The sequence below is a fragment of the Hippopotamus amphibius genome, chromosome 2 (assembly GCF_030028045.1).
Source record: "Hippopotamus amphibius kiboko isolate mHipAmp2 chromosome 2, mHipAmp2.hap2, whole genome shotgun sequence".
NCBI lineage: Eukaryota > Metazoa > Chordata > Mammalia > Artiodactyla > Hippopotamidae > Hippopotamus > Hippopotamus amphibius.
The window spans coordinates 69,474,287-69,497,049 of record NC_080187.1 but is presented as its reverse complement, the minus strand read 5'-3'; the positions used below and the strand labels follow the sequence as shown (position 1 = coordinate 69,497,049).

General features: G+C 42.4%; 1 protein-coding gene across 3 annotated transcripts in view; it reads left to right on the top strand.

Moving 5' to 3' along the window:
• NTRK2 (neurotrophic receptor tyrosine kinase 2) overlaps positions 1-22,763 on the top strand; it is a 345,813-nt gene that overhangs the window by 171,781 nt on the left and 151,269 nt on the right. Inside the window, exon 12 of one of the 3 annotated variants that reach the window (XM_057722520.1) lies at positions 21,947-21,994. The exons of the other annotated variants lie outside the window; for them this stretch is intronic. Coding sequence (XP_057578503.1) covers positions 21,947-21,994 — 48 coding nt within the window. The remainder of the gene's footprint in view (positions 1-21,946; positions 21,995-22,763) is intronic. 3 annotated transcript variants of the gene reach the window in all.

The window sequence follows — 22,763 nt, the reverse complement described above, 5'->3', positions numbered from 1 at the left end:
TTAGTTTCCAGTATACAGCAAAGTGACTCAGATATATATATATATATATATATATATATATATATATATATATTCTTTGTAAGATTCTTTTCCATTGTAGGTTATTACAAGACATTGAGAACAGTTCCCTGTGCTATACAGTAGGCCCTTGCTGGTTATCTATTTTATATATAGTCGTGTGTATATGTTAATACCAACAGACTCCTAATTTATGTTATAATTGAGAGAAGAAATTGATCACACTATTAGATTCTACTTGAATGTGATGTGATTCTTTTCTGGCATAATCTAATATTATCACAGATTGTACAGGACCGCACTTTTTTACTCTTGGAAAAAGATGCTTTGGATTTGGGATTTCTTAAATTTTAGAAATGCAGTATGGTTCCTCCAGTGAATATTACTACCACCTCCAGTGGGACCTGGGAGAGCTCTTTGTAGTCACATCCCATGATATATCTGCAGTGAAACTGAGGACTCGTCATATCAGTGGGAATAAGTCAAGTCCACATATAGCCTCACAGCAGTTTAGATCTGGTATTGACTTTGGGTTTAGCTTTGGGTTTTTGGAACATTTCAGGTTTCAGAAGTACAGATAATAAATTGGGAGCTGTGATAGAGTGTCCTATAGAACAATGTAATCTCAAATAATTTTGGCATATACAATGACTGAAGTTCCATGAGGGCAGTGTTATGTCCTGAGGGCATTCAGTCAATATTTGTTAACAACATAAAAGCAATAATAAAAATGTTGACTGTTATTTCATTGGATGTCTATTCCACATCAGACATAGAGAGCTTCACACCAGTGCTGCTAGGTAGGTATTGTTCCTACTATTATCCATACTTTAGAGATGAGGAACCTGTTTCTAGGAGAAGTCAAGTGACCTGCCAAAGGCAACCTGGGTGGCAGGTGGTACAACTGTGATCCCAGCTAGGAGGTGTGGCCATGGTGGATGTGAGCACACATTGGTGTCAGGCTGTCTGGGGTCCAAGTTCTCATTCTACCACTCACTGGCTGTGTGAACTCAGACAAAAGGTTTGCTGTCTCTGTGCCTCATTTCCTCAATCATAAAATGGGAATAACAATAATATCTACTATCTTATAGGACCATTTAGAGATGCCTATAGAGTGCTCAGAAGCTGCCTGGAGCTAATAGGTTCTCGATGAATGTGAGTGAAATCTGAGGCATGGGAGGGAGATTTTGTCGTATGGCATTTTGTCCAATGGAATAAAGAGGGCTTTTAGATATACAAAGATAAAACTTCAGATAGCTTTTTATACAAGCTAATAATAAAAGAATAACCCCAATGCTACTATGATAAGCTAAGATTCCAGTGACTAAGTCACAAAAGAAAATCTGGTGATCTCCATTTGGTTTAGGTGTTGACAAAATTAAATAACTTATAAAAATTACTAGACTGAGAAGGAATACCCCCTGGTGTGATGAAGAGGCTACCTCTGATACGATCACCATCAGACTTCATGATGAAATTTCAGTAGTTTTCCCATTAAAATCTGAAGCAACACGAATCTGTATATCATCTCTGTGATTTTATCATGTCCAGGAAGTTCTAGCTAATGGAGTAAGACATCAAATATAAGAGATTTATTTAAGGAAAAGGGAAAGATATAATATTTATAGATATTATGAGTGCTTAGAAAATGGTGGAGAACCAATTTATAAACCTAGTACTGAATCTAAAGTTTCTATAAGCTGGCGGATGCCAAACACATTATTTAGTAGCTCACCCACATGTTAACAATGTTAGACAATATGGTAAAAACAATGTCCCTCAGAGTAGGAAACAACAGCAATCACTACAGCACGTCCAGAAGAAAACAGGGACAGAGCGGGGAGGAAGCTATGTGTATAAAGTTGATACTCTCCATAGAACCTATAATAGCAAAAAAAAAAAAAAAAAAAAAGAAAAGAAAAGAAAAGAAAAAGGAAAAGAAAAAAGCCTACATGTTCCACAATGTGAGAATGATTAATTAAATGATGCTGAAATTCCAAAGATAGTAAGATAAGTTATGTGCTCACAATGTGAAGTCAAAAGTTTAGAATATTAAACGATATTCTACATGGATCCTGATTTCAAATGTATTTTTTACACAGAAAAAATGAGATTAAAGCATCGGAATGTTAATCATTAGGAGATGTGGCATTAGAGGTGATTTCTGTTTTCTTTTTTAGACTTTCTGCACTTTTCAAATTTTCTACAAAAGGCAAGCACATATTTTATAATGCAAAAGTTATTCAAAAGCATTTAAGGAAAAAATTAATCCAAGAGGAGTGAGTTCATCTACCTAGGATTACTTTTCTTCCCATGGCAAATACTATTTTGTGAACTTCTATTGTCGATACATAATTTAAAGTAAAATAAATAATGGCTTATTTGCTGAAAACAGCCAGGTTTTTTGTTTAAAATATAGAACAATACTTTTTACTTTCTGCTTCTTTGGTTGAAAAAAATTGAAATTCTGCACAGAAGCTTTAATGATTTTTTTTCATAATGTCTTCCTACAAGACGTGGATTCAATTTCTAGAACAAAGAAAAACGCCAAGATGTACAAGAAGGCCCTGGAAGGTGAAATCTATCTTATTAACTCTTAGAAAAAATAAATTACCTCACTTCCTTTATTACAGTAGTAATGAACGCATGTTTGTACCGATTCTGACGAATGCTATGTATTATTTATTGCTCTCCGTTTGTGGTTTGGTGGGCAACCTAATGGATGTTTTTGATTTTCGTGTGTGAAACATTGAAGTAGTTCTCATCTCTTCTGAAAACTTCTCACCGGAAGAGTCAAAATATACGTTTTAAAAACCTGAAACAATATAGGCCACAGGTGAGCGCAAATTTTAATTTGACTTCCTTTATCCTATCCGCGATTGTAAATATGTAATACGGACGGATTACAGGAAACCCCCAGTTCTCTGCACAGAGCTTACCACATACTAGTTGTTCACTCTAGGTTTGTGGGTTGGATGGGAATGAGAATAAAAACCTGGGCTTTCAAACTACTAGCTCCACAATCTCTTTTCACTGTGACAGGTCCCTCTCCCAGCAGGGGCTCGACACAATTGGCCCTCATCTGAAGGCACTCGGGCTCCAGAAAGATCCAGAGCAGAGGTGGTCTCCTTCATTTGAATGACACCAAACGTTTATGGAGTGCTTGCTCCACGCCTGGCTCTGTGCTGAACTTGGCCAAGCATGAGCTTCTCTGGCGTGGAGCTGATTTCGGAGCCCAGAGCCAGCACAGAGCGGGCTGCTCCCTCTCCAGGCCAGGCCCCAGCATGCCTGTGGCTTCTCTCTGCTTTGCTGCCCGGGAGTCCTGCCGCTGCTTTCCCCCCAATCCCTGCAAATAGGCAGTGGGTAAGGAGGCTGCCAGCACGTCAAGCGTGTCTGCAAAACGCAGACAAATTGCTGCTCTTTATTAGAGGTCCAGATGAAGGATTCGGGGAAGTGCTGAACTACAGGGTGTTGGGTTTCCTTTTTCGCAAGATCAGCTTTCAAAAATTCCATGTTTTGAGTCGTGTTTTGCCACCAACGTCCCTCCTTTTCTCCCTCCCTCCTTCCCTCCCTTCCTTCCTTCCTGAAGACTTTAGAAATAAAATAAGATCTCTTTATTGACTATTCTCACTGATTAGGAAAAATACACAGCTTGTTTGGTCCTTTGGGAGAAGCGAGCTGTCTGTCCTGCTGAGGTCATGCTCTCCTGGGGACATGTCCTTAACTTTGTCATTACCAACCTCTCCATAATCCCAAGAACCCCTCTCCCCAGTCCTGTTTCCAGCTCACACTCTGCCACCAGCCAACAGTCGTCCGACCTTCCCAGACCACAAACACTGGTTCCTACTTCTCTATCTCTGTCTCTCTCTTCCCTGATCTCCCTCCTAGGCTACCTGGCTTCCCAGTCTTCTTGCTCTTCAGAGCCCACCCCAGGCACACTCTTTCCCCACGACCTCGTACGTGTGGTTCCCTCTTTCTGGAATGCTCCCCTTGTCTCCTTCAGATCCTTGCTCAGGTAACACCCCTGGGAGGTCTTCCCTGACCACTTACCAAATTGCGGTACTTACTCCTGCTTGAGGCTCGCCGTCCCTCTTCCCTCCCTCACTTGTCTCCGGAGCCCTAATCGCTAGCAGACATGCTACACATTCGGATATGTTACATCTTATAAACAAAACATTAAAGCAACGGGCAGAAGTATTAATCCTTTTCCGCAGGAATGCGATGTCCCAGCCACTGTGGGTGACTCTGGAATCCCACCTCTCCTCCTGTTCTCATTTCCATCCGCCCGTGCATGCCACTGCAGCTCTTAAGCACAGTAAAGAACTGAGTAATCTTAGTCTGGGTGTTGACATACTTGGGGATGCAGTTCTGTTCCATGTGAAGAGGTCTTGGGCTTCTTTGATCAACAGCAGTGACCTCGAAGCTCGTCACCCTCCTATTTCAAGCCTTGCCCTCTTGTAAATCATTTGTCCCTTGACTGCCAGGGTTATCTTCATAAAACATATGTTTACATTATCAGAGGGTAAGCGCTGTCTTTCAGGCATTGTGTGTGAGTGCCATCCTCATCCTGGATGAAGTAATAAAATCAGCTCTGAGCTCAAAGGAAGACGCTTGGCCAAAGTGATTGATTTGCCTCCGGACTTTCCCTCTACTCCAGGACCACTGGTATCTGACTGAACTCCCGGGGCTGGGACTCTGGCTCATGGTCTCCTTGTCATCCACTCCGTGCTGCTTCACTGGTCACACTGTGCGTCAGGAAGTGACCTGCATGCCCCTGGGAGCCTACCCTCTCCCTGGGCCCCTGATTTCAGTGGAGAATTGGGTTTTCCTCTGTGTGAGATTTGGAGCCTCACTTTGTCCACAGGCTGGCACCCCTGATGAGAATCCTCCGTCTTTTTAGGTTAAATGTGGGGAGAACTAGACTTTGCTGAACATCTGGGAAAATAGCCGAACATACAAGTTCTAGACCCACTACTAGAGCCATCTTAAGACCTTAGGAGACCTTAGACTGTGAACACCCCGTCTTCCAGAAGTTGATGAAAGACCATGAGTGTTTGTATGGGGAGAAGTATGAGAGGGTATGTACTTGGATGACCCCCCCAAATTATCCCTGTGACTCAGCCTTTCTGACTAATTCTTGACTATACATTTACTCTGCTGCATTTCCTGCCTGAATGACCCAAAGATTACTGAATTCCTCTGCATCTTAGGAATGGGGATCATGATACCTGCTTGATGGTGTAATGGTGAGGATCTAATAATAAGATGCTTAATAGATAGGAAGAACTCAGTCAGCGCTAGTCCTTCCCCTGATATTGCACACAGAACTTTTCCAGTGTACACGTTTTCAGTTGGTGGGCGGATTCTCTGGGTCTGCAATAGCGGAGCAGTTCTTAGACCTGAAGGTGTTCAGGAAGGCTTGTGAAGCAGATAAACCTTGATTCCTGTAGCCCTCCCCCCCCCCCCCCCAGAGCCTCCTCTCCCAGTGCAGGATTCTACCAGCCCCCAGGGAGTCTCCTAAGCGTCAGGATTTTCTTTCTTTCTTTTTTTTTTTATTGAAGTATAGATCATTTACAATATTGTGTTAGTTTCAGGTATACAGCAAAGTGACTTAGAATACATTTCAGATTTTTCCATTATAGGCTATCAAATATCATTGCCCACATTATATAGTACATCCTTGTTGCGTCTCTATTTTCTGTATAGTAGTATGTATCTGTTAATTTCATGTCCCTAATTTATCCCTTCCCCCCTCCCTTTTTCCTTTGGTCACCATAAATTTGTTTTCTACGTTTAGGAGTCTGTTTCTATGTTGTATATAGATTCATTTGTATTAATTTTTAGCTTCCTCATATAAGACATATCATATGATATTTGTCTTTCTCTGTCTGACTTATTTCACTTAGAATGATAATCTCTAGGTGCATCCACGTTGCTGCAAATGGCCATATTCCATTCTTTTTTAAGGCTGAGTAATATTCCGTTGTGTGTGTACATCTTCTTAAACCAATCATCTGCTGATGAGCATCTGGGTTGTTTCCATATCTTGGCTATTGTACATGGTTGCTTCTCACTTTCCTTCACTTAAAGGTGGCTGCTTGTTGTCCTTCATTCCCCAGGGCCCTACTGACAGGTTGGCCAGCAGCGCAGTCAAAGAGTGCTTGGTCCTCATGGCTCTGCTGGTTTGATGTGTCCTCATTGCCTGGGATGATTGCATTTTCCACAGTGAGTTTTGAAGGTGGAGAAATAGAGTGCAAAGGTGTGGACCTCTGCTGAGGGCCACATGCAGCCTGGCCCTGCCCTGAGTTGAACGACTCCAGGGGCACCAGTGAGGGGGTATGCAATGCCTCAGCCCTGTGTGTGCCTGTTGCCAGGGGAGGCGGCTATAGGCTGTATACTGTGTAGCAATAAACACTTGAAAGACTAGAGGTTTCTCAAAGATGTATAATCTAGTCGAGGACTTGGTTAGATATGTGAAAAGGTCATTTTAATGCATGGTTTTAATCAAGATCTGCAAAGGGTTTCATGTGAGCAGAGAAGGGAAACGTTTAGCCCAGGCTGAAGAGGTCAGGGAGGCATCCTGAAGGAGGTGACGCTTGAGTGGTAAAGGATGCATAGGAAAAAACTAGGGAAAGGATTGGAGTTAGCAATGACATAGAGTTAAGACACCGACAAGACACAACACAATTTAAGCATAGAGCTACCAATCGCTACCTCAGTTGCTAGGGCTTAAGATGAGAGAAAGAGATGGGAAGAGAGAAGTCTGGGAAGAAACTAAGCCAAGACCCACATTAGGAGTTTAGGTTGTAAGGCAGTGATGCGGAGCCCTGAATTGAGGTTAGGGTTAGGGTTAGGGTTAGTTTTGAAGAAAAGAAGAGGATCTGCACATTTTAGTGAGTTCTGTGCAGCTGTAGCATGGAGGATGGACCTGAGAGGGTGAAAGAAAGGCGGGAGGCTACAGTAGGTCAAGGTAGCGGCTGTCGTGAGAGCTAGAGAGGCCTGGACCAGAGCAGCAGCCATTGCCTTTTCAGCTCGCATTAGTCCAGCCATAGATGGTCTGCTATTTGGAAGAAAAGCAGTGGGCTCCATGCTATAAACACAGCCTGTCAGAGAATGTCAGGGAACCTTTGTGAAGGAGGTAAAATGAAGAAACAGACAATGGACCCCAATAGTCTTCTCTCATTACATTTCCTGATGGTTCTGGGTAACATGCACATGTCCTAGGTCTTTGGTCTTGGCCTGTTTGCTAGCAACACCTGAGGTTTCTGAAGGGGAACTAAGACAAACAGTTACTGTTACAAGCTGTAAAGTGTTACAGAATGCTGAGGGATATGTTGTTATTCCTTACTGCCCATACAGAAAGGAAAACCTTCCTGAAAATGGTTTTTACAATTTCCTGGGTTGAAAAAACCCAAAGAAGACTAGTAACTACTAATGGGGGAAGGGATGTCTCATTTCATACAATTCTTAACTCAGCTGCTCGACTTTCTTCTTGCTAACTCCCATACTTGAGAATGCTTAATTGTGTAGAACCAAGCTTCCAAGCTCCAGGATTCAATGTTAATGCTAATTTAATCAGTTGGCTTAACAGCTAAGCCTGCCATGGACACTTACTCTTTGAAAGTACATTGTCTCATATTTTAATAATCTTAAAAATGATCTGAGAAATGGATCCTTACAAACAGACCTCTCATCTTCCTCTCCATCTGATCCATTGAATGCAGTTTTCCGAGCAAAAACTGTATTTATAAATCATTTTAAAAGAAAAGAGTAGACATGTAATTTTAAGCCAAACACATTTTTTCTTTTACAGCCAGTTCACTCTTCATGCTTCTTTATTTTCCCCACCAGCATCTTTCACTTTAGTGTTTTAAAGAAGGAGTGCTTTATTGCCCAAGTCTTCACAACATGGAGACCTACAAGCAGTTGTAAAGAGTGGGTTTAGATGATATATATTAAAAATGATAAATCATTTTCCAGCCTTCTGCAACAGCTTATTTTCTCTGCATCCTTACTTCTTTCTGACTCATGTACCTGGGCTGATTAATGCCCCATCTCCCCTGTTACACTTTAATCCAGGGCCTGTGTTTCATTCGCCTGCCAATAGTGATCACCAATGAATTCATCATGCAGGCTGTAGCCAGCTTAAAAACGCCCATCAAAAAGCAGGCAATTCTGAGCCTCCATTTATCTGGTACCCTCAAGACTCACACGGTTCCACAATTGGAGCTGCAAATGCTCATTTCTTCATAGGCATGGGCTGGGAAAATGAGAGAAGGCTAATTAATGCATTCAAGGGATCCCACTGAATCAGCAAGCCCCTTAAAGGCACAACAGACACAAACAGGCAGCTGCAGCTCCTTGGAATTCAAAACAACAACAAAAGAGCTAGTTAAATATTTGAATAGCGAAAGTATATGTCTATTCATTCCCATGGAAATTGCTAAAATAGGCTGTCCTCCCATCTCCTGAGGAGTCAAAATCATTGAAATCCCAAAGCTTTTCATCCTGTCAAACATGTCTTTGCAGAACAGGACATTTACATCTCCATAACAGGCCGATTTGACATTAGAGGTAATAAAACTTGGGTGCGTGGAAGAACTCCAGAATATGGTACCCATTTACTCCAGCCTCTGGGGATGCAGGAATGACTTACCGACAATTAGACTACTCTTGCTCCATCCCTGTATTAGTTTGGCATCTTACAGTTGCAAACGTCTTGAACAATAAATGTACCATTCAGGAGTAAATACCAAGCTCTGGATATGGCTTGATCCAAGGGCCAAACACAGTGGCTATTTTCATTTGGATTGGCTTGGCCTGGAGACAAACTTCTCTCTCGTGGTTGCAGCAAAGATGACTTCCATTCAGTTCTGATGCTAATCCTTCCAGATGTCCATCCAACAGGAAAGAGAACATCACTTACGTCAACCTTTGCACACACAGCCCAGGCTTGGTTTTGATCAGACTACCTTCAGTCACGTGCCAATTCTTGAGCCACGCTGTGGGCAGGGAAGGAATTATGCTGAATTTTTATGCCTGAGCCACTGGTTCCATCTTGAGTCACGTTGGCTGTCTGGGGGCAGTTGGATAACCAAAACTAAATCATGCTCCATTGAGGAGAAGGACGTGGATACAGGGTGGCAATCCACACAGCTATGAAAACCACTAATAAACAAAACAAACAAACAAACCAGAATAGTCTGCTCAGGACACTATAACACAATATCACTGATTGGGTGGCTTAACAACAAACATTTACTTTCTCACAGTTCTGGAGCCTAGAAGTCCAAGATCAGGTGCAGCCAATAAGGTTCCTGGTGAGGGCCCTCTTCCTGGCTTGCAGACAGCCACCTTCTCACTGTGTCCTCACATGGCCTTTTCTCTGTGGCTTGTGGAGAAAGAAAGAGAGGACACCAGTCCTATGAGATTAGATGCCCACCCTTACAATCTCATTTAACCCTAATTACCTCCCTAAAGGCCCAAATACAGCTATATTGGGAATTAGGGCTTCAGCGTATGAGTTTTGGGGATATACAATTCAGTCCAGAACAGAAGCAAAAATGATAAAGCCCAGCTATGCATCTCTAATTAATCCTGTCTTAAGGGGGCTTTTATCCACCAGGAGTCAATTGCTTTTATGATTTTATAGTCTGAGAGTAAATGTGCTTAGGTAGCTTCTAATGGATGCTGTGAAGAACACCCAGCCATGCAGCCAATCATGTTGTACCTACTTAATGGCCATAAATTAAGGGGCCATGAAGTTCCTGCAGGCTGACATTTAGTTATGATTCTAGAACTGTGAAAAAGTTTAAGAATAACCAGAAAAGATACCTTGTGCCTTTTTGGAACTCATCTTTCAGAAGTGCCTTTAGTGGAAAGTTATGAGCTCCACAATAAAGGTGGAGACTGGAGACTACAGAATCACACCCCTTGATGTTTTGAATAATGGTGATGTGGTCCAGCTTAATCACACACACACTCTATCAGACCTGGCTCCAAGTTATCTGTGGCTGTTAAAATATCAAAATTTCCTCTCAAATAATGAAGATTTCCATAGTTTGAAGACTCTGCAACATTAATTGAAGATAATTCCCCAAGACAAATTCTAACAATGTGATAAACAGGAACAGTATCTTTGGAACGAAGGCATGGCCTTCTACACAGATTGTTTGCAAGGTTACAACTCTGATTTCTTGATGTGAGTTACAGTGAGTTTTTAAAAACTTCTTGTGTTCCTTTATCATGAATATTTATCTGTTATGTGTTTATGTACACACCTGCATATGCTTTATTTTATTTAAAATTTTTTAAAAAATTTTTATTTATTTATTAGTTGCATTGGGTCCTCCTTGCTGTGAACAGGCTTTTTCTCTAGTTGCAGTGAGTAGGGGCTACTCTTCATTGCGGTGCACAGGTTTCTCTTTACAGTGGCTTCTCTTGTTGTAGAGCATGGGCTCTAGGCATGAGGGCTTCAGTCGTTGCGGCACGTGGGCTCAGTAGTTGTGGCTCGTGGGCTCTAGAGCGCAGGCTCAATAGCTGTGGTGCATGGGCTTCGTTGCTCCGCAGTTTGTGGGATTTTCCCAAACCTGGGATGGAACCCATGTCCCCTGCATTGGCAGACGGATTCTTAACCACTGCACCACCAGGGAAGTCCCACCTGCATATGCTTTAGAGAGTACGTGTGTGAGCATGTATTCTCTTAACCATACATATCAGAGTCTTTTTATAAAATAAAAGCCTGGTATTTTTATAGATAAGATTACATTTTAGTAAGGTTCACTTGGAACTTCACTATTGTATCAGTCAGATAGGCTACATTATGTTGCAGAAACAAATGAGCCTAAAACAGAGAAGGTTCTTTCCACCTATGCTCCCTGTACACACAGTTTGTCCGAACATGAGACTTCATGGTTCACAGTGATAGGATGAAGTGGAAGTAGAAAACTTACTACTGACCATTATATCTTCTGCCCAGAAGTAACACATGTCATTTCTGCTCCCTTTTCATTGGTAAAAGCAAGCAACGAGGATTGGTGACGGTGGTAGTGGAGGGTGGTTTCCAGTCCTCTCCTGGGCCAGGCAGGAGACGGGGCAGTGTGGTGTCTAGCACAGCGGTGATCCCATGTCACACCAAATCTCGCTCTTGATCAAAGAATGCAAAGGTGAAAAGTTGGAATTCATTCACCTCTTCCTTCAATACCACTTTAGTGAGCACCTAAAATGTACCAGGCACGGTGCTCAATGCTAGAAGTACAAGGAGAGACAAGATATGAATATTTTTGTTGCTCATAAGGAACTTCCAGTGGGGAGAGGTTGCAAAAAGTAAGTAGATAATTAAAGTTCAGAGTGAGATAGGATATGACAGGCAAAAAACAGTGCGCCTTGGAAATACAGAAAACAGTCGTCAGCATAATGAAGACTCCTACTGTTGTCTACCTCTTGCTTTACAGCTCAGTCCCTACTATTTTTGTGGGCATCTTATGCTCTGCTTTCACATCCTTCTAGTTGGACCCAATCCGCAATTGAGGTGTTTGCTGAGTACCAACCATGTGTAAAGTACCTTGCTTGACACTGCTGTAGCTGTTGGGAAGCTTATGGAAGAGAGTGAATGAAAAGATTTCTGTTTAACTCCAAGTGCTTGAAATCTAAGAGGAGCAATAAGGTTATATAAACATTAACACAGCGGAGAATGTGGTGTTTAGGAAAGACAAACCACCTAAATGTCAGTGGGGGTATCCCTGGTTTGGGGGATGAAGAAATGCTCATGATGAAGTCATTTTAAGGTGGATTTTGTTGAATAAAGTGGATTTAATACTAAAAAAAAATGGGCTCGAAGGTTGCATTTCAGGTAGGAAAAATCGGCGGGTGCAAAGGCACACATTTGGAAGCTCCGCATGCGGGGACTGGACCGTGATTACTTTACTCTTCATTACATCCCAGCACTGTCTCGTGTCTTGTATCTATCAGGTGGTCAAAGAATAGTTGTTCAATGAATTAATGAAGAAATAGGAAAATAAGGCATGTGCATTTAAGGATTGCAAACTAACAGTTTAACTGGAAGCTGGGGTATTTTAAGGCAAAGTCATAAGTGATAAAGCTGGGTCTGGGTCAAGGTTTTGAATGTCATTGAGGATTTTCCTTACTCCTATGTTTATACAATACCAGAGTGTTTACGGGGCGGGGGAGGTCACAGACATTTTGGTCCACTTGATCCTAAAACAGCCCCTTCAGGTGGGCAGGGTGGTAATTATTGCTCTGAGGAAGGACTCTTAGAGAGACCAGGTCACTGAGGGGTGTCTGTCAGGAAGTGGAGGATCCAAGACTGGAACCCAAAACTTGGAGTCCAAATGTAGTTCCCATCCCTTCATATTGCATTGCCTATCTCCCCTGGACCACAGCAGCACTTTTTGGTGTTTGGGAGCATCAGAAATGACAATATCATAGCTGTTTCTTGCGAGGTATGAGAAACTGAGAGAGAAGGACCAGTGATAAGAACACTGGAATAACACGAGAGAAGGCTAAACTCTTGTAGTGATGGTGAGCTTAAACAGGCTAGGATTTCTTTTTAACAGAGATACAGGATTTGGGGATAAATTCCACCTCTGCTGGGCTATGGCTGAAGGCAGTGTTTCTCAGCCTTGGCACCACTGACGTTCTGGCACTTAAGTCCTCTGTTGTAGGGGGACTGGCCTGTGTGTTGTGGGCTGTTTATCAGCATGTCCGGCCTCTACCCATCATCTGCTAGGAGCACGCCTCCTCCACCTCACCCCTCCCGTGAGGACAACCCAAAATGCATCCAGACATTGCAGAACTTCCCCTGGGAGGCAAAATCCTCCCCATTTGAGAACTGCTGACCTAGTCAGTTTTGATTAGTTTCCAGAAAAGCAGTGGGTCTTAAAGAGCACACTGGGCATTTAGTGGGAAAACACGAAGGAAAGAAATGCAGGTTCATCGTATAGATTTGGGTTTCTTCCCCTGGCAGCGTGTAACCGCCTCCAGTGATGTTGAGCAGGAAGTGGATGGCGGAGAGTTAATTCAGGTGACTGGCGCTGCATTTTCAACAATGGGTTTTCATTTTGTTCTATTTATGACCATTTTATTCAATTATTTTTATTCAGCACCCAGCTTTGTAAGTGTATATAATCCTATTATGTTCTATTCCATTACGGGAGCTTCCTAGTAGAAGAGCACACAGTAATAAAATTAAATAAGTGTCTTAGCTATTGTATCAGCCTCACACATTTCCTGACCTTGGCTGGATTCAACAGTGTTGGTGGGGTGGGGAGGTTGACAATGGGTCACTGGAAAGAAAGACAAAAGTGCATGAAACAGGTCACCACATTCTAAGACTGGAGAGAAGAATTTGAATACAATTGAAAATATTTTAAAGTGAGATAGCTAGCAATGCTGCCATCCTCCTACTCCTTCCAAAATTCCATAATAGAACCACAAAAACTTTCCAACATGATGCTTTGCATTAGCTGCAGCAAATGTTGATTTAGGGGAACTGAAAAAAGAATTTGCATGTTATATACATATATATATATATATATACATAAATATGAATAGAACTATGAATCTGTAGCAGCAATTGCAAAAGCCTTTTCAAATGCATGTCATGTGGCAACAGCTCTTGTGCGAGAAAGAACAGAGAGCATATTTTGGCCTCACTTGGTGACTGGCCATGAGAGACAGGTCAGAGCAAGTCAGTTCAGGTCTTTGAGTCATTGTTTAGGTTTTCCATGGAAATGAAAGCTCAGGGAAATTTGACATAAAGTGTTTGCCAGACTCTCTGGGTTTGTCACTCTTTTTGAGGGCCGCTAATATCACTTAGATGATGAGAAACAGCCAATTTCCCTTCCAAAAGACTGGCTCCCAGTGCTTACGAGCCTCGCTTTGCAGAGAGAGGGGGATTTGGAGTGAGTCTCAGGCAGTCATTCCCTCAGTGCGAAGACAGTATTAGGGAAATTTTGTGTGTGTGCAACCAGACATCACCTGTCTTCCCTGCAGGGAGCTTGTGACAGCTGAAAAAAAAAATGTTTATAGAGTGTTTTGAGCTCTCAGTGGGGTGGTACTGTAGAAAGGCAAAGCTTTGATATGACTCTCTCGCATCTGTCAACTATTGCTAGTAAACAGAGGCTGCCTCTGCCCTTCTCAAAGTTCCAAGTTTAAAACTAACCATTTGCAGTTCCAGGTTCCATGTTTTACCCACTCAGAGAAGATTGTGTGACCTCCTTTATTAAAGAAAAAGCCTTCAGAATTTACAATAGATTAAAAAAAAAAAAACCTAACACTTTATACTGTTTAATTGTGAATGACAAAGATGTAGACCAAATGAATTTTCTTTGAAATATTCCACATGTCCGAAGTGAAAGAGGGAAGTAGTTGGCAGCATTTTGTTCTCAAAATTAAATGTGTGAAATGTGGGAATGGGACATTTTGTCACATTCCAAGCACATTTATTTCATCTACTCCTACTTGGGGCTTCTGAACTTTGTAGGTTTTAAAAATCATTTGAGTCTGATTTATTTTTTTTTAATGCTGCCATAGAAGCTGACCAATTTTCCTAATTAAAGCAATATCTAATCTCTAGTAAGTGTCCTAGCATCTAGCAAGTATTCAATAAGTACTGTTTTGCAAAACTTGCTTTTGTAGAGCACAGGCCCTTCTCACAAGATGAGGAAATAGTGACCCCAAAGCATCTGAGGAGGAAATCTAGGCCAGCTGACTGAGTGCTTTTCTTTAAATTGCACATGATCTCACATTCCCAAAATACCCATGCTCAGGAAAGCTATATATGGCCATGTGCCAATTTATTCCCCGTCATATGTGCCTCATGATTAGTACTACAGACTGCTAGGGCTCAAACAGGCCTTTGATGCCACTTTTCGACCCCTGTCTTAGTAGGAAGCACAAGTCTACGAGGGAGGGAAGTGACTCACCCAAGGTCATGCAGTTCATTTCTTACAGCATCTAGAGAGAGCCCGCACCTGACATCTGGTCCAGCATCTTTATTCCACACTCCTGCCTGGAATGCTGGGTTCTGGGTATTGCTCCCTTTTAAATACTGTCTACCATGAGTTTCCATTGGAGGGTCATGAATGAATCAAGACTGTTGCAAATATACTTGCAAAACATTGTGGTTTTTAATGTTGAGTGTATAATTTGCATGTTGGTATTATCATTAGACTTGCTGTACTTCATATTGTTATGCTTTTAAAAATGGTTGTTCTCATGCATTCATTTGACAACTATTTATTGAGGGTCTGTACTAGGCACTGGAGGTGGTGGTGAGCTACATAGACAAGTTCCCTGTAGCAAATCTTGCTGGTGCCCCACCGGGTCCTCCTAGGTCCCACCATCCCTGTGCTTGCCCCCAGTGTCTGGCTGCAAACACCCAGGACTCTGCCCCAGTGCTCTCTCTTAGCAGAATGACAGATGATAGTTGGAAGGTAAACGACCCAACTTCTTCATGTTTCAGGTGGGAAAATTCTGAGATGCATTCTACACCCTCTCCCCAAGCACCCCAGGGATTTGAACTCTAGTTGTCCACAGTGTTACCCACTGGATAAGGCATCCACTGAGGGCTTCCCTCCCTCCCTGTGTCACCCGTTCACTCCCCCTTTAGTTTTCCTGGATCCCTTCCTAATAAACTGCCTTCACTTGAATCCTTGTGTCAGAGTCCGTTTCCGGGGAGTGGAACCTCTTCTAAGACAGTCTCTGACTTTGTGGAGCTCAAATCCTGGTAAAGGATACAGACAAGAAATAATACGTGAAGTGAGTCACGTCCTTTATTGGTACATGTTGTGAAGGAGGTGGTGGTGATGAGTGAGAGGGGCTGAGAGAGACTGGGTGTAGTGATGAGGTCAGGGCCGCTCTGGGGTGTGATAGTTGCCCTGAGACCTGAAGGATGAGAGATGTTTAGACATGAGAAGAACCCGAGCAGAGGATTCTAGGAGGAGGCAAAGAAACAGTGCGGAGTGAGCAGGAACAGGAGAGAGACCACTGTGGCTGCTTCACAGGAGACGGAGGGGTCGGAGGGGTGAGAGGTGGAAGTTTAGACTAGATACAAGGAGAAACCTTTAAAGGATGCTAAGCAGGGGAATGCAATACTCTGCTTGACACTTGAAAATAATTACTCCGGCAGCTCTGTGGAGAAGAGATTCGGGGGAAGGAAGAACAAAGCGGCAGACGAGTGAGAAGGTTGTTATAGAAGTCTAGGTGAGAGATGATAGATGGTTATCAGCCCAGGTTCAAGTGTTGATAGGGAATATAATTAAATAGAATTTAAATGCAGAGTACCTATGCATTTATATCATTGTCTCTGAAACTACTTGTATGTATTTCAGTGGTTCTTAGCATTTTGCAATGAAGTACCTTTGGAAAATCTAATGAAATCTGTGGATTTTCTCTCCAGAAAAATGCAGATATACAAGGAACACAATTTTGAATTTGCAATGGGGGATTTAGAGGTTATGGAGTCAGTTAATGACTCTGTGTGTGTGTGTGTGTGTGTGTGTGTGTGTGTATGTATCTTTTTCCCTTTGCTCACATGTATTGGTTAGAATAGGCTCTACCATAGTAAATAAGTCCTAAGTGGAAAATGGTTCAAACATAATACTTTACTTCTTGCATGTGGATGAAAATTGGAGGATAAATAGCTCAACTTCATTGGACCTCAAGTAGAAGAACTTGATTTCTACACTGTCTGCTTTCGCAAAACAATACTGGGAGAATAAGCAGAGAATTTCTTTGCTATCTTCAAGTCATAACTTCCAAGTTTGCCATAAGCATTGTCTTCAGTCTTCCTTCTGGACAAGTAGAAGGGGAAAGAGTGTGGGGTAGCATACATTTATAAGTCTTCCAGCCCAGAAGTGGTACCTAGTAATCTGCACACCTTCCATTGGCTGGGATTTAATTGTATGGCCACAACTAACTGCAGGAAGGACTGGGAAATGTAGTCTAGCTGTGGGCCCAGCAAAAAAGAGGGAAATACAGACTTCAGAGAGCAGTTAGCAGTTTCAGCCACAGTACACATATTTTTCTTTAAATGTGTCGCACGGGAGGTATTCAGCGTTACTTTTCTTAAGAACAGTGGACATAAGTCACATTGGAAGTTTGAGGGAAGTGAATGGATGGAGCCAATGAAGACGGATCAGGAGGAGTCTGGGACCCTTCGAACTGTGATTTCGGGAACCAGTTTAACTCAAAGTGAGACCTCTTCCTGGTCTGTGGAGATGGAACGTGTATAAAGGTTGTGTCCTTAAGTAAAAGATTAAGTTTAAATTGAAGTGGAAACTTGGCCCCAAACTACATTGTTCTGTGCCCTGAGGAACTGGAATTAATTTGAAGCAAACTATTACTCACTCCGATTATGTGTCAGTTGGAAAGAGAGATGATTATATTGTCCACAAAGCAGTCCTTTGCATTCATTTCCTGCAATGACCAGTCATCCTACGTCTTCGTGGGAGGTAACAGGCAGTTGGCTGCTCACCCAAGCACTTATGGAGTCCACTCTGGGCTCAACCCTTTTCCTGCAGCAAGGCAGCACACAGCTGGGTGTGGCCATAAGAAGTTGGAGGTGAAGTGCATTTGTGTCAATGAATCACATTTTCCTATTTGCTTCCATCATCACAGCATTAGAGATGCTTTTCTTGGGGGTAGACGGCGATGAATCTTGCATTAAAATATAAAGAAATTTCAATAATTAAAAAAACATGTATATAAAGAAATTTCAGTGGAGAGCACAGCAGATTTTAATTCCTCCAGAGTCAGAAGAGCTGCTTTTCCTTCTAACATACAAAAACAATTCTTCTGAAACTTACCAAAAAATCCAGAAACAGCATTCTCTTGAGATCAGAACCCTTCTAAAAATCATATTTAGTGTTTGTACCATTCAGCACCACAGGGAAGATTAAATTTCTTCCACGTTGCCTGTTTCTCCCTCCTTCCTCTGATTCTCTCCCTTGCATCGTAAATATTCCTTTTCAATCCTCTAAATTTTAGCGATTTCCTTTGAGAGACATTTGAAAAGCAATCTTTATTGCTATTTATTTTATTTAGTTAGAATTCCATTTTAGAGCTGTTAATGTGTTAATATGCTTTTTTCTTTTCTACATTCCTCTTCTCTGGATGGGGAAGATTGAACTTTCTTCAATAAGAGATGGATTTAATTGGTTAATTTCATAATTTAGAGTCTTTGTTGGTCTAGATTCCAAAAGAAGGAGTTCCTTTAAGCTCGCTGCAGCTCCACTTGCTTTTGAAGGAGCCCTTTATGTTGCAGTGAATAAAGTGTCTCTTATTAAATAGAAAATAAATGAATGTTTGGCAGGACTCTGCTCCCAATGGGTGAAACATCACAGGAAATTGAGAAATTGTTTCTTTTTGCCCTTATGGGAAAATTTTGCGGGTGAAATTTAGTACCACGGGTTTAAGACTACTGCTTAAATTCATCAGGAAGAAAGTCGAACAAGGGACAGCTTTTGGAAGGGAAACCTATCAATGTGATGATGCTTCGCCTGGTCTGTTAAATTTTCCAAGGACTCTGGCGTATGAGCGAGAAGATGATATGCTCTCTTTTGTAATAATTGTGTTACTGTTAAAAACTTAGAGGGGCTTCCTAGGTGGCGCAGTGGTTAAGAATCCGCCTGCCAATGCAGGGGACACGGGTTCAAGCCCTGCTCCAGGAAGATCCCACATGCCGCGGGGCAACTAAGCCCGTGTGCCAAGAAAAAAAAAAAAAAAAAGAACTTAGAAATATTTTAGTCATTTAGGAATAAGTTTGTCAAAAGTTAGCCTCAGTTGCATACCCTTTTATTTGTACCTGCATAAAAGGGTGTTTTATGTGCCCGAGAAGAAATGTGTCCTGCTGCAGCACCCAGTCTCTGTTCCTCAGTTGGACTCTGGGCTCTGGTTAAACTTGGGCAGATCCACTTTAGGCACTAGACCTGGGTTCTGAGCTCCAGACCCAAGGCCCAAACACTGGATGTCTCCCTCTTAGGTTTTCTCTGCATAGTCGCCTTATTTGGGGTTTGTGCCCCAAACCCATGCTCTGAGTTGAACCCTTAAGCCTATTTCCCTGCCAGGTTCCTTGGAGACACTGGGCAGAATCACCACGTGTGTTGTTGTCTAAACCCGAGAATGTCCATAGTCCCCTCAACTTGCAATCAATTGCCTTCCCCTAAATAGGCCAGACAGCCAACCCCTCCTTGTCCCTGCCCCACCTCCCCACGACCCGGCTCAGTGCACAGTTCTCTCAGGCCCTGACTTCTCTAGCAGCCTCTTCAACCAGTCTCTTGCCCTCAGTCTTTCTGGCACATCATCCTGTTTCCATCCTGTAACCACTTTCTCGAATTAATTGCGATCATGTTCCTTCCTGGCCTGAAGTTGGTTGGTTGGTTGGTTTCTAGACCCTACCTGCAATTTTCACCACAGATTCCAAACTCTTGGCTTGGCCCTTGCTTACGTGTCTCAGCTTCTCTCCACTTTCCAGCTGCATCAGCCCTTTGACAAATGCAATGCTTCCCACTCTAACCATAACTGGACTGTTTCCAGTGAGGATGTCCTCCTCTGCTTTTCCCCATTCTTGGCAAATTTTAATCTATTGTCCAGAAGCCAGAGAACTCTCTCCTTTTAACTGCCCCCGCCAACCCCACCTCCCAGATTCAGATAGATAGTCCTTTTTTGAGTTCCCATGTACCCTGGACATATTCCCTCAAGAGTTGATCCTTGACTGTAAACTCCTTGAGGGTAGGCCATGCAGCTCTTTCTACTTAAATCCTCTGCTCTGCCTGCTGAGTAAATAAATGAGGAAGGAATGACTACTTCTAGTGCTTTTCTGTAAATAAGATTGAATCCTAATTGTAACGTTGTAAACGTTGGCTGATTTTGGCTAAGTATTTTGGAGGATTGGAAAGGCAACTATGAAAGAATGGAAAAACTGGATTTAGCATCAGAAGGCCGTGGCCTTTGCTAAATCTATTGGCCTCTCTGAGTCTCAATCCCTTGTTAAGGAACTGATATATATTTCAGGGTTTGGCTGAGGACTGAGGGAGGAGTGTCTGGGGTGGGGGGCATTTTGAGAATTATGATGACTGCACAAGTGTTATCTGCCTTTTTCTTACGCCTTCATACCTGTAGTTCTCCCTACTGCACATGTGCCAAACACCAGTCTGGGACACATGGGGAGTGAGTGGTTTCATGTGGCACAGATGGGAGGGGAGCATTTGCCAGGTCTCTATTCAGTTAGGTGGAGACCTATCCATGGCAGGACGGACGTTGGAAAGAGTTCACCCTTAGCTTTCCCGTTGGAAATACACTCTACCCTCTCATATGCTGTTGGTGAAAGTAAGACCTCATGCAGTGGGAAAACAATTAGATAACATGCATTGAGAACCTTAACACTATTTCCCCCTTTGGACCCATTAATTCCATTTCTGGGGTTTATCTTGAGGGAATGATTTCTGAAAATGGGGATGGGAGCACCTAAGACATTCAAAGATGTTCACCGCAGTTGTGGCTATGATAGCGGATGTTGGACAATGGTCTGAGTCAGGCGATCAGTGAGGGAGCCATGCTCTTGCCTTTCAGAGGGCTCCTGATTTTGAAAAAATACTCAAGTGAAAAAAGGAGTCCAAACATTCAATCCACGATTTAATTAAAACTATGTAAATCAAACAAGTATAGAAAAACAAAAAGTGACCAGTAGCAAAATACACTCCATTTTGAAAGAGATTAGTCGTAACTAAGAAATCCGCAGGCACAGCCCGGCCTCGCGACACTGAGGACGCAGTGAATGAGGTCACTTTCTTCTGTGCAAGCGAATCTTTCTTTGGGATTGGATAGAGGCCAGACCTTCCCCCTGCCTTTTAAAAGCTGGAAGAAAGCATTCAGAGGAATGCCAATCAGAAGTAAAAATTGGCTTAGGGCTGAAATTGTAGAATACCAAGAAAGGAAAGGCTAAATGTACTTGAAAAAGATAGTGATCGGGACAACTTTGTGAGGCATTTTTGAGGGTGCGAAGAGCTTTTATATACATTTTTCATTTCAATGAGCTCTTCTTTTATGTAGCTTTTTATCCTAATGGCCTGTAAAAATCGCTGCAGATCTAAGGAGCTAAGAAACACAGTTACTACTTACGTGGGCTCCATTCCCTTTATCGGCCTCTTATCCAAGGATTTCCCCACTGTGCAGAATTCACCTTGAACCCAGCGGAAATTACCTAGAAGGGAACAACTGGGCCCAGGAAACAAACAGGCATTTCACGGTGACTTTATTCAGTGGAGGACCTCCAAACATTTGGCAGACTTTGCCCCACACATGCCTCGTGGAGCCTGGTGTTATAAAGAGCCGCAGAGCTGCTGGGATATGCCCACCGTCACACAGCAAGTCACTTGTGGAATCCGTGTAGAATTGTGATCCCCCTTTTCCCCTCTTGAGTCCCCATCCAGCCCGAGTGTCAGTTCTCCCATGGGATTTCATGTTCCTTTTCTGTACTGCCTATCTTAGCTCCAGAAAAAAATCTCTCTTCTTTGATTATTTTCCCACATGTCCATGGTTGAGAACTGTGGTGCATTTGTCAAATGCACTGTGTTGTTTTCACCCCTGCAGTTCCTTGTTTGATGATTCGATACTTAGGAAGAAGAGAGACAGTGAGAAGGAAAATCTGCTCAGTGCCTTTAACCTTAGCTTTTGGCTTTTTTTCTCGAAGACGGGCTCTTACCTGATTCCAACCTCTCTGTTCTCAGGATGAGAAATAAATCTTTACACAAAAATCCAAGGGTTAGCTTCCAGGTGTTTGAGGGGAAGCTTCAGCCCCCAGTGGAGCTTTTTGGGGGAGTTTGTTATTTCACTAGGGATAGTGCTGTGTGCCTCTGGTTTACGCTTCTCTTTCGAAGTTTATTTTATGTTCTGTTGTGGTTTTCAGATTTCTCATGGTTTGGATTTGGGAAAGTAAAATCAAGACAAGGTGTTGGTAAGTAGTTCCTCCTTCTTTGGATAAGTAATGAGTCTGTGTTGTTTAATTAGGATGAAACTGCCTTGATCCTCTTTCTACTCGTTGGCCCTTGATTCTTTTTCTGTGTTCCCGGTTTCTGATCTGCTGGAGAAAGAGGCCTAGAATTTTCCAGAAAAGGAAAATTGACTTCAGTAAATAGTTTTGTATTTTTGACATCAACTTGTTTTTATCCTATGGGGCAGCATTCACTAGTCATCTGGATCTAGGTCGTTGCTGCATTTTTAAGAAGGTTAAGAAAATAAAATGCAACTACACTTCAATTCCGTGTACAGCAAACAGTTGGCTGAATATTCTAGCCTGGGCAAGTTTGGATCTTAACTTTCTTCCAGTGGCCAACATGTAATAAATTTCTGAATTGGGAAATCAGCTGCTCATTTATGACCACTTCTCTTTCAAAGCAAGGCTCTAATGTCCAGACACCGTGATTTGTGCTTGATTGCATTCTATTCCTTGCATTCAGACTATGTGCTGGTAATTGAAAAGCAGGGTTTGTAGCTACGAAATGAGTGCAGATAATGTATCTCATCACTAGGATTGGAATCAGGTGTGATCTCCCGGGACCTCCAATTTGTTCAGTATTTTCTATGGATACAGAGACAATGAACAGGAATTGCTTTGAAGGCATGAAAAGACAGACTATCTTTACATCTTGCCTGTGCATTTCCAAGATCTGGCCCCATCTCAAGTATCTGTTGTTTAGTATTTATTTTGGTACCAAGGTTGGCTG